The following is a 12,496-nucleotide window of genomic DNA, read 5'->3' as shown; positions in this document are numbered from 1 at the left end:
CAGTCCCTGGAAAGCAAGCGGATGTCATGAAATTTGCAAAAAAACCAACCATCCGGATGGCTAAATTGGAACAGAGCCAATTCCTGACCAGTCTGTGCTAGATTCTCCCGCTGCTGGAACCCCCAATACCAAGGGGGGCAACTGGAAGGAACCCCCCCCCCCTTTTTTCTTTTTTCTTTTAATGAGCTGACTGTCAGTGGGCTGGAAGTCAGAACGATCTTGAGGAACGGTTCAAGCACTTTGCAGCTATCCCAGGAATGCATCTCCAGAAAGTTTGGGCTGGATGGTGTTTCTCTTAGTGGCGCCCTCCCCTTTCCCTGCTTGCCAAAATATGAAGCAGCGGAGACACCGGCCTGTTTCTCCTCCAGTGGTGCTCATCCAGGCCGCCGGCTTTGGGGGAAAAAAATCCTAATTTTCAGCCTCCTCGTTCTCGGCCGCTCTCGTCTTCTTCCCTGCCTGCTGTGGTTGAGCACGTAATTTGAGGGTCCTTGACTTACAGCTGTCCATTTAGGGACCATCACAAGGGGACTGAAAAGTGACTGTTGCCTGTCCTCACACTTACCACCATTCCTCACACTTACGACTGCTGCAGCGTCCCCATGGACATGTGATTCGAGTGCTTGGCAATCGTGTTTGCAGTAGTTGCAGCATCCCGGACTCCTGTACTGTCCGTTTGCAACTTTTGCAGCCGGCTTACGACAAACAAAATCAGTGGGGGCAGCCAGACTCGCTTAACAACCATGTGGTTCACTTAACAACCATGGCAAAAAAGGTAATAAAACTGGGCAGGGTTCACTTAACAACCACCTTGTTTAACATTCAAAATTGTGGTGGCAATTTGAGGACTGCCAGCATGCCTTAAGAGTTCCTTAACGGGGCGTCCAGAGTTGGCCGGGTTTTTCGACGTCCTGGGTCGGTGCCCCTCAACTGGGTGTTGCTTCTGCCTTAGTGGCTGCAGTTCGGGAAGGAGGGGTTTCCTCTTTGGCTGTGGCGAGTTCAAGTTCAGTGCCTGCCCCTGAGTGCTCTGGGCTCATCTGTGCTGCAGGCACCACCAAGGTGGTGCTGCTGATGGTTCAGGCTTGTTTCTCTAGGCCAGGGGTAGGCAACCTCTGCTCTTTTATGACTCATGGACTTCAACTCCCAGAATTCCTGAGTCAGCTGACTCAGGAATTCTGGGAATTGAAGTCCATGAGTCATAAAAGAGCAGAGGTTGCCTACCCCTGGTCTAGGCTGGCTCAGGGCTGGGTGAAAGCAGGGCCTCCCTGCCTTTGCGGCTGGAAGACGAGTGGACTTCAACTCCCAGAATTCCTCAGCCGTCATGCCAGAATGGATCATTCCTCAATGGGGGTGTTGCTGGCTTCTTGATCGCTGGTCTAAGTGTTCATCTGGGTGTTTTGCTGGCTGGGATATGTTTTGGTCTTTCTGTTTCTGGTTTTTGACCATCTCTTTGGAATGGGTGTAGACGTTGTTTATCTCTGTGTGCCGGTTGATGGCAGGTTGGTCTGAGTGCCAGGCCTCTGGGAATTCTCTCACATTTTTCAAGCCGGTCTGGTCTTGGATGCTCACCGTTTCCCAGTTGAAACTGTTTGTATCTTGTGCAATTAAGGAGTTTCCTTGCTGCCTTCTGACTGCTAGCTGCTGTTCATGGATGCGTCCCACATAGTGGTTGTTACAGTCCTTACGCTGCATGTTGTAGGTCAGGGTTGCCCAGCCTTGGCCACTTTATGACTTGTGGACTTCAAGTCCCAGAATTCCTCAGCCAGCATGAAGAGGCCAAGGTTGGCCAAGGCGACTACTGATTTTTCTTTCAGTACAGGTAGTCTTCAAGGCCACAATTGAGCCCCACATTTCTGTTGCTAAGCGAGACACTTGTTAAGAGACTCTTGCCCCATTTTACAACCTTTCTTACCATTGTAGTTGTCAAGTTAGTCACATGGTTGTTAAGTGGTTCAAGCTTCCCCCTTGACTTTGCTTGCCAGAAGGTCATAAAAGGGGACACTGCAACCATCATTAAGATGAGTCAGTTGGCCAGGCATCTGAATTTTGGTCATGTGACCGCGGGGATACTGCAGTGGTCGTAAGTCATAAGTTACTTTTTTTCAGTGCAATTGTAACTTTGAACAGTCACTAAATGTTCCGTTGTAAATCGAGAACTACCTGTATCAAGCTTTTGAGAGTCCAGGATTCCTACATCTGCTGCCAATGGGAGAAGCAGGAGAGGAATTGTAGATCCAGCCTTTGAGCCCCGTTATTTTAATTTATTAAAATTATACGCCACGGTTCTCGCCATCAAATGTGATTTTGGGCACTCATAAGTGGCGCAAAAGGCTGCTGAACTGCTTCACAGCTGATGGAGTTTCCTGGGAAAGGGGAACTTTCATTAATATTCCATTTTTGGCAATAATAACCGGTAAATCACAGCTGCTAAAGCCATGTTGCTCTCTGTTCCTGCCTGCCAGCCAGTGATTAAGCCCATTCGGTCTTGACTGACTTTATTACTGACTGCGACGGCTCACATTCTGCCTGTATTCGTACAGACTGATTTTATACGAAGTCATAAAATTATGTAAAGCAATGACTAACCTTTGCTTGGAACAAGCATGCCGGCCTTATGCCAGTATGCAGACGTTATGTTAGCTGGATCGAGGAGCCTTTGATTTTTCCCTGAAATTTATCTCAAGATATTCATAATGCACTACAAAACTGCCATTAATGCCTTGTTTAGCGCAGAGGTTTCTGCTAAAAGCAGCATTTCTTGAACTTGGTGGAGCAGTGGGCTGATGCCTCCTTAAGTAACACCAGCTGCCTGCAATTAGTGCAGGTTCGAGTCCCACCAGGCTCAAGGTTGACTCAGCCTTCCATCCTTCCGAGGTAGGTAAAACGAGGACCCAGATTGTTGGGGGCAATTAAGCTGACTTTGTAATAATGCCGCTGGGTGTGTGTGTGAAAGCCCTAATAAGCAGGCATATACATAGAATGAAGGCTACTGCTAAGCTTGTAAGCCGCCCTGAGTCTTCGGAGAAGGGCGGGATATAAATGGAATTAAAATAAAATAAATAAAAAAAATTAAAAAAAAATGTTTGGACTTCAACTCCCAGAATTCCCCAGCCAGCATGGCTGGCTGGGGAATTCTGGGAGTTGAGGTCCACACATTTTAATGTTGCCAAGTTCGAAAAACAGTGTGATAGTGGAATTCCTTGGGCCTTATCCAGACCCAGCCTAAAATTGCACATAAGGTACAACTTCATTTCACCTCATTCAGAGATGAGTCAGAAATGAGGGCTTGAAAGCGTTTCCAATTGATCGTTCAATTGAATTAAGATTATCATCATACAAAATACAAATAAAGGTGGTAAGGAGATGGAAAAAGGAAAGGAAGAGGAGGAATTGCAGGAATGAAGTAGGAAAGGAAATTGACTTCCAACTAGTTTCAGCGTATTAGAATGCAAAGTAAAATGGCAGCTTCCACTTTTCAGAATGCCCAACTGACCTAACCAGCAAATCCCAAAGTCACCATTTCACTTTTTTTCCTGCCTTGAGCACAAAGTCCAGAAATGGTTTCCAGGAAGAAACAAAATTACTAGATATATTCTTTTCTCTGATTAAACCAGCTAATTGTAGCATTTCTGCTAATTCCCATCAGTTGGGTGAATTTCTATAGTTCATTCTCTTTTTTAAATGGTTTGAGGCCTTCTTGGATTCCTGCGTAGGCTGTGTATGCTGGGAGCTGTTGACTCACAAAAGGTTTTTTTATTATTATTATTTTTGCCCTGCTAAGGCTTTTCACCCACCCACCTGCGCCTTCCATGGGGGGGGGTTTTACAAAGGTGAATTGCAGTTTTTTGCATTCCCGTGTAAAATGATCCAGTGGCTTCATAAGGACAGGTTTTCCAGCCACTCTCTCTAATGCCCTCACCATTAAGAACAGGGTCTGATAAAGATAATTAAGTGCAAATAGAAATGCATAATATTTCAACTGCAAGGAAGATAAAGCAGTAATGTTTATAGCAGTGTTCCAGTATTTGAGAGGCTGCCACAAAGGGTCAAACTGTTCTCCAAAGCACCATGGGCAGGAACTGTGGTTGGAAACTGACCAAAGGGAGAAGCAGCCTGGAATTAAGGAGAAACTTCCTGACAGTGAGGACAATTAACCAGGGGAACTCCTTGCCTCCAGAAGTTGTGGGCGCTCCATCACTGGAGGCTTTTAAGAAGAGATTGGGCAGTTATTTGTCTGGGGTGGAATAGGTTCTCCTGCCCGAGCGGGGGGCTGGACTAGAAGATCTCCAGGGTCCCTTCCAGCTTCTACTCTATTCTATTCTATTCTATTCTATATTTTCTATTCTATTCTATTCTATATTTTCTATTCTATTCTATTCCTTATTTCTATTCTATTCTATTCTATTCTATTCTATTCTATTCTATTCTATTCTATTCTATTCCTTATTTCTATTCTATTCTATTCTATTCTATTCTATTCTATTCTATTCTATTCTATTCTATTCTATTCTATTCTATTCTATTCTATATTTTCTATTCTATTCTATTCTATTCTATTCTATTCTATTCTATTCTATTCTATTCTATTCTATTCCTTATTTCTATTCTATTCTATTCTATTCTATTCTATTCTATATTTTCTATTCTATTGTATTCTATTCTATTCTATTCTATTTCTATTCTATTCTATTCTATTCTATTCTATATTTTCTATTCTATTCTATTCTATTCTATTCTATTCTATTCTATTCTATTCCTTATTTCTATTCTATTCTATTCTATTCTATTCTATTCTATTCTATTCTATTCTATTCTATTCTATTCTATTCTATTCTATTCTATTCTATTCCATTCCATTCCATTCCATTCCATTCCATTCCATTCTATTCTATATTTTCTATTCTATTCTATTCTATTCCAAATTGTTCTATTCGAAGAAGAGAACATATGTTTTTTATTTGGATAAAAATAAAAGCACATGATTTTGTGCTTGTGATGAAAAAAACCCCTGAAACGTTGGCTTTGGTTTTGCCGATTAGATAGATTTGTTGTTATAGAAATGGCTAGTATATACTAATGTGTAAAAGTAGAAAGCTGAGCTTGTAATGTGGTTCTCTTGTACGGCGCTAAAAGCAGTTGGAGGTCAGTGCCGTTTTCTTTCTCCCTTCCTTTGTTCTTCTCTTAATTTCCTAATTTTTATTTTTCTTTGTATTTTGTACACTGATAAAACTGTAAAAGTTATATATAAAGGAAAAAAAGAACAGGGGCCTCCAAGCGTGGCAACTTTTAGGACTTGTGTCCCAAAGGTGCTTTTTCAAAAGGCAACTGGATTTTGTTTTTCCTTGAAGACATTTCGCTTCTCATCCAAGAAGCTTCTTCAGTTCTGACTGAATAGTGGAAGATGGAAGGATTTATATTCCTTGCAGTCATCTGGTTGTTAGCGGTCCCTGTGAGAGTTGTTAGCGGTTTATCTGTGCCCTCCGGGTCAGCTGAGTCAGGGTGCAAATGGGCGTGCAACCTTCTTGGATAAACCTCCCAGTAGCCTCCACGGCTCTCAAAGGGAGCGCTAACGCCCAGATGACCGCAAGGAATATACAGTCAGTCCTTCCATCCTCCACCACCATGGAGTCAGAACTGAAGAAGCTCCTCGGAGGAGAGGCAAAACCTCTTCAAGGAAAAACAAAGTCCAGTGGCCTTGTGACCTGGATGACTGAGAACATCCATTGATATTTAAGACTTGTGGACTTCCAACTGTTGAAGTCTATAAGTCCCAAAGTTGCCAAGGTTGGAGGCCCTTGATTCAGAACACAAGAGCCCGTCTGGATGCCTTTGGAGGACTCACAAGCTCGGATTGGAGAGCAGGAGCTGCTGTCCCCTGCGGCTTTCCCTCCGCCCGTATTTTGGACAGCCAATATTCGGAGAGGTTTCAGAAGGCAGAAACCAGCTGTTGGAAATGCAACCAAGCATATAAAACAACGTTGAGACCCTAGAGAGAGTGCAGAGAGGAGCAACAAAGATGATCAGGGGGCCGGAAGCTAAAATATATGAAGTACAGTTGCAGGAACGGGGTTTGTCTAGTGCAGGGGTAGGCAGCCTTGGCTCTTTTTTGACTCGTGGACTTCAACTCCCAGAATTCCTGAGCCAGCCACGCTGAGGGGAAAGGGAGAGGTTTCCAAGCGGAGCCTTGCTGGCTGAGGAATTCTGGGAGTTGAAGTCCACCAGTCATGAGGGGGCCAAGGTTGCCTAGCCCAGGTCTAGTGAGAAGGATCAGAGGTGACGTGATAGCAGTTTCCCCGTATCTGAGGGGCTGCCACAAAGAAGGGGGGGGGTGTCAAATCATTCTGCAAAGCATCAGAAGGCAATGGGTGGAAAAGGAGAGAAGCAACCTGGAATTAAGCGGAAACTTCCTGACAGGGAGGACAATTAACCAGTGGAATGGCTGGCTTTCAGATATGGTGGGTTCTTCGTTACTGGGAGGTTTTTAAAAAGAGATTGGACAGCGACCTGTCTGAAATGATACAGGGTCTTCTGCTTGAGCAGGGGGCTGGACTAGAAGGCCTCCAAGGTCCCTTCCAACTGTTATCCATAACATAAATAGGAGTCCGCTGGAAATAGGCGGCCGATAAATTTAAATAAATAACATTAGCAAGAATAAAAAAATATATAAAGTAAACAAATAGTAACGTAGCTTCAGTTAAAGATAAAATTTGCAAACCGTAGCTGATACTGTCATTCATACACCAGTAATGCCTTTCCAAGACGCTTCAGTTTTTAATAACTTAGTAAAAGTCAATATTGTCTGGCTTGGTAACATTTCAGGGGGAGGGGGGCTTATTTAAAGGGGGGGTAGCCCAATGGAAAGTCTCCTGTCTGTTCATAAGTGTGGAAAACCACAATCAGGCTGGAGCATTCAGGCTGGGTCATTGAGTCTGATTGGAGATGGAGCACCAATAACCTCTAGAGGCAAGCTGTTCCACTGGTTAATTGTCCTCACTGTTAGGAATAGGAATAGAATGGAATGGAATGGAACGGAACGGAACGGAACGGAACGGAACAGAATTACAGAATAGAGTAGAATAGAGCTGGAAGGGACCTTGGAGGTCATCTAGTCCAATCCCCTGCTCAGGCTGGGAACCCTATACCATTTCAGACAGTCTCTTCTTAAAGACTTCCAGTGTTGGAGCATTCATAGCTTCTGGGGGCAGGTTGTTCCACTGGTTAATTGTTCTGACTGTCAGGAAGTTTCTCCTTAGTTCCAGGTTGCTTCTCTCCTTGGTGAGTTTCCATCCGTGGCTTCTTGTCCTGCCTTCAGGTGCTTTGGAGAATAGCTTGACTCCCTCTTCTTTGGGGCAGCCCCTGAGATACTGGAACACGGCTATCATGTCACCCTTCACCCTTCTCTTCGTTAAACTACACATACCCAATTCCAGCAACCGTTCTTTAGCTGTTTTAGCCTCCAGTCCCCCAATCATCTCTGTACTCTTTCTAGAGTTTCAACATCTTTAGAAAGAGTGCAGAGAAGAGCAACAAAGATGATCAGGGCACTGGGGGCTAAAAGATAGAACGGTTGCTGGAATTGGGGATATCCAGTTTAATTAAGGAAGTTTCTCCTTAATTCTCTCCTTGATTAGTTTCCATCCGTTGATTCTTTTCCTGCCTTCAGGGTTTTTTTTTAAATTCCATTTATATCCCGCCCTTCTCCGAAGACTCAGGGCGGCTTACAAGCTTAGCAGTAGCCTTCATTCTATGTATATGCCTGCTTATTATTAGGGCTTTCACACACACACACCCCAAGCGGCATTATTACAAAGTCAGCTTAATTGCCCCCAACAATCTGGGTCCTCATTTTACCTACCTCGGAAGGATGGAAGGCTGAGTCAACCTTGAGCCTGGTGGGACTCGAACCTGCACTAATTGCAGGCAGCTGGTGTTACTTAAGGAGGCATTAGCCCACTGCTCCACCAAGGCTCTTTTGGAGAACAGGTTGGCCCCTTTCTTCTTTGTCGCAGCCCTCAAATATTGGAAGACTGCTCTTTGGTCCCCCTTAGTCCTTCTTTTTCATTAATCTAGGCATGCAACTGTTCTACGTTTTAACTGTCACCTGTGGAAACAACACGTCACTCTCATGTGCAAATCAGCGTGAAGACACGGTACCCGTTATGCCCGCAGTTTGGCAGAGACAGGCCGCTTCGTTTGAGTCGTACCCTTGCCAGAGCAACTGTGCCGGGGGGGGGACCGCAAACTAGGAATTCTCCTGTTTGAAGTGTGGTTGTGCCCATCCGCCGCTCTCTTTGGCCTTGTTGGCCTTTCTTCTCCAGGAAGTTTCCCTCAGAGGCTGTTTAGCCAGTCGGGGCACTTGAGGCTCTCAAGCAGCCTTTGTGTCCCTTCCTGATAAAGCAACGAGGGTGCCTGCCTTTGCTCCAGCGGTTTCTGACGTTGGCATGGCGCATGCTGGGGGAGGCTGGGCATTTTCCCTGTAGAAGACCCGAAGGCAGCCTTGTGCCTGCTTTGGCCGGGCTCAGATCATTTGCCCTTCCCAACCAGCCTCTCTGTCATCCCTACCAGCTCAACCCTTTTGTAGAAACAATTGAGAGGGTGGTTCATAAGCCAACATCTGAAGCTCTTCCAGTGATCGATTGTCTTCACTGTCAGGAAATTTCTCCATAGTTCTGGGCTGCTTCTCTCTTTGGTTAGTCTCCATCTGTTGCTTCTTGTCCTGCCTTCAGGGGCGCTTTGGAGAATAGCTTGACTCCCTCTTCTTTGGGGCAGCCCTTCAAATATTGGAAGGCTGCTATCATGTCCCACCTCGCCCTTCTCTTCATTAAAGCAGAGATATCCAATTCCTGCAACCGTTCTTCATATGTTTTTATCACCAGGCCTTTAATCGTCTTAGTGGCTCTTCTCTGCACTTTTTCCAAAGTCTCAGCATCTTTTTTGTAACGTGGTGACCAAAACTGGATGCGGCATTGTAGATGTGTGGCCTTACTAAGGTTCCCTACGATGGATAAGGGCAAATGCAGTAGAAGAATGCAACATAAACTGTTTTTGCAATTGGAGCCTTTGCTTTAGGAAGGAACGCAGTGGTGTGCGGGAGAGCGGGGCTGCCTGGGGAACGGCCAGATAAGAGGGTGCAGAGACCACAGCTGCACAAGGGGTGGAGAGAGAGAGATCCTCCCGAAATCTAGGAAGCCCCCACTGGCACTGGCACAACATCTGCTCAACAACTATTGATTCCAAAAGGGAAGCCCAAGGCCCAGACATAGGAAGACGTATAGATCAGGGCTTTTCAACCTTTTCACCCATATGGCAACATCCGAGTGCCACCAGTCGCCTAGCAAGGTGTCAAAAACTTGATGACCACAAAAAAGAAAAGAAAAAAAGTGATGAAGTACAGCTAGTCCTCGACTTACAACAGTTCGCTTAGTGACTGTTCGAAGTTACAATGGCACTGAAAAAAGTGCCCCCCCCAAGCCACAGCCGAGCAAGACACCTGCCTGCCCGCCCGGCGGCGTTCTTCCTCCTGTCCGAGGTTTTCATTGTTGTGAGCATTTCCGTTGAGGATTGGCAGCGGGGGTGGGGTGGGGGGTGTTTGGTTTTTATTCCCCCCCCCTTCTGCTGGGTGGTTGCAGCAGGTTTTGGTCACTTCACATGACCCTGGGACACTGTGACCGTCATAAATATGAATCAGTTGCCCAGCATCTGAATGTAAATCACAAGACTCTGGAGATGCTGCAACATTCCAGCTGATCGGCGCTTCTTCTGGGCTCAGAAGCGCCAGGATCGACGCCGAGCTCCAGCTGGATCCTGGCACTGATCCTGGCGCTTCCGCTCAGCCCCGACAGCCCTGCAGCTCCAGCCGTCTCTCACTCAGGCTTGTACGGTGCTGCCACTGGTTCAGCTCATTCCCCTCCCCCGCTACCACTTTTCTAGGATGGCTGCGTACCATCTGCCAGGTGCCAAAGTACCACAGGTGGTACCCGTACCACTGGTTGAAAAGCCTTGGTAGATGATCCTACACAACAAGGTGCCAGGTTTTGAACTACCTCTCCAACAATGGACAGCCCTGAGTAGGAGCAGGGGGTTGGACTAGAAGACCTCCAAGGTCCCTTCCAGCTCCGTTATTCTGTTAGATCTTCTTAACGTTCGTATTGTATTGGGCTTTTAACCTAGGTGAAGAGTTAATATACATTGCAAGTCCACGTACGACATGCCTTAGGCTGAATACAGTAAAGCGGGCTTTATTTAGGGTGAGGGCGGGAGAATTGCGCTTCCAGGCTTGCAGCCGACCGCAGGAGCGAATCCTAGTTTGCGCTGAAGCTGCATCAAGAGCAGCTTGCCAGTCTTGCAGGCTCCGTTCTCCCGAGGGCCCCGAGGGCCCCGTTTGCGACCGGCTTCTGTAGCTTCAGCAGAAGCAGCTGCCTGCAGCTTCCTTCCAGCCAGGCTTCCTTGCCCTGCTCCTCCGAGCGTGCCCACGGGTGACTCAGCCGGCTGAGCCCGTCTTCCGCCGGCACCTGCGCGGGCAGGAGGGGGTGGGCGCCTTCGTAGCCTCTGACTCATCCGGCCTCTTTGGGGTTTTGGCTCACTCGGCTGGCGGGGCACGGCTTCCTCTCGGCCCAGCTCTGGGGGGGGCTCCGGGGGGCTCTGGGCTGAAGACCCGCAGTGCAGGCGGCCGAGTGGGTGGGTGGGCGGGGGGTGCTGAGAAAAGGCAGGTGTGAAACGCAAGGAGAGGGAGGGTGCAGTCTTTTCTGGTCCCAGGAAAGACCTTCTTTCAGTTTTCAGGACAGCCACGGCCACAATTGAGCCCCAAATTTCTGTTGTTAAGTGAGACATTTGTTAAGTGTGGTTTGCCCCATTTCACGACCTTTCCGGCCACATTTGTTAAGCAAAACACTGCAGTAAGTAAGTTACAAGGGCGATGAAAACAGCGACTTACAACCACTTTGCACGCTTAGCGACCGTTGCAGCTTCCCCAGGGTCCCACGATCGAAATTGGGATGTTTGGCAATCGGCTCACATTTACGACGGTCGCGGTGTCCTGAAATCACGTGATCCCCTTCTGCGAACCTCTGACAAGCAAAGTCAGTGGGGAAGGCGGGTTCGCTTAACAAGCCTGTTACTAACTGAACTATGGCGATTCACTTAAGTAAGGTCATAAAACGGGGCCAAAACTCACGTCTCAAATGTCTCACTTAGCCACAAAACGTTTGCGCTCAATTGTGGCCGTAACTGGAGGACTACCTGTACACAAATAAAATACTGTTAAAAATGCAAGTGCTCAGGCCTGGATTTGGGGGATTCCCCCCCAACCCATTTCCCTGGCCTTTCTCACTCTCCCCCGTCTCCCCCCCCCCCCCCCCGCAGAGTTTTGCCGCATTGACCGTCCGCTGTGCCGCAATGAGGACGAGCAGCTGAGTTTTGAAGCCGTCCGGAACATCCACAAGCAGATGGACGACGACGCGAACGGCAACGTGGACGTGGAGGAGAGCGATGAGGTGAGGGCTTGGGGTCCCCCCCCCCGTTGGTCTCCCTGGGTAACCCCGCTTCAGGTGATCCTGGTTGGATGATGGCTTGTGGCCAGCCGAGTCTGGTGTGCCTCTGGGACAAAAAGGGAGCCGGGCCCTCCCCGTGAGGCACAGCCTTGCAGCCCCACCCCCACCCCTCGACTTACAAAGGTTCGTTTAGTGACCGTTCGAAGTTACAGCGGCACGAAAAGAGTGACTTAAGATTATTTTTCACATTTATGACCGCTGCAGCATCCCCACGTTCAGGTGATTGAAATTCAGACACTTGGCGACTGACTCGTATTTGTGACGGTTGCGGCGTCTCGGTGGGATCACTTGATCTCCTTTCACATCCCTCCGACAAGCAAAATGAACGGGGGGGAGGGAAGCCAGATTCGCTTAATGACCGGGTTACTAATTTAACCACTGCAGCGATTCACTTAAGAACTGTGGCAAGAAAGGTCGTAAAAGGGGACAAAACTCGCTATATATATACGCTTCTCACTTAGCCGCATAAGTTCTGGGCTCAGTTGTGGTCGTAAGTCGAGGACAGCCTGCATTTTCTAAGCCGCATCTTCTGCCAGTCTGATCAGCAATCAACAGGAAGGGACGAGGATGAACTCCTCTGGCTGAAGGCCGGCCTAGAGCAGAACCCTCCAGAACAGGACAGGGCAGAATGCAGAATATCTAGAATATGGCATAGACTGGAATGGAATGGAAGAGAAGAGAATAGGATTAGGATTGGGATTAGGATTGGAATATGTGGAATAGAATGGAATAGAATATATAATGGAACAGAATATAGAAGAGAATAAAATAGAATAGAACATAGAACAGAATGGAACAGAACAAAGCATAACAGAATAGAATATAATTCTTTATTGGCCAAATGTGGCTGGACAGACAAGGAATTTGTCTCCTGTTCAGAAGCTCTCAGTGTACCGATAAACAGCAAGTCATAGTTCATAGATCATAAATCACAGTTACGATCATTGATC

The 12,496-nt window shown here is 47.1% G+C and overlaps 1 protein-coding gene across 6 annotated transcripts in view; it reads left to right on the top strand.

The window, feature by feature from the left end:
• STIM1 (stromal interaction molecule 1) overlaps positions 1–12,496 on the top strand; it is a 69,147-nt gene that overhangs the window by 19,439 nt on the left and 37,212 nt on the right. For all 6 annotated transcript variants that reach the window (XM_081327354.1, XM_081327352.1, XM_081327353.1 and 3 more), the window contains exon 2: positions 11,359–11,489. In XM_081327354.1, the coding sequence (XP_081183480.1) occupies positions 11,359–11,489 (131 nt within the window). The remainder of the gene's footprint in view (positions 1–11,358; positions 11,490–12,496) is intronic.

The sequence above is a fragment of the Vipera berus genome (assembly GCF_964194415.1).
Source record: "Vipera berus genome assembly, chromosome: 4".
In the NCBI taxonomy this organism is placed as follows: Eukaryota; Metazoa; Chordata; class Lepidosauria; order Squamata; family Viperidae; genus Vipera; species Vipera berus.
Note: the sequence above shows the minus strand (reverse complement) of the source record. Positions and strands in the feature narration are given on the sequence as shown.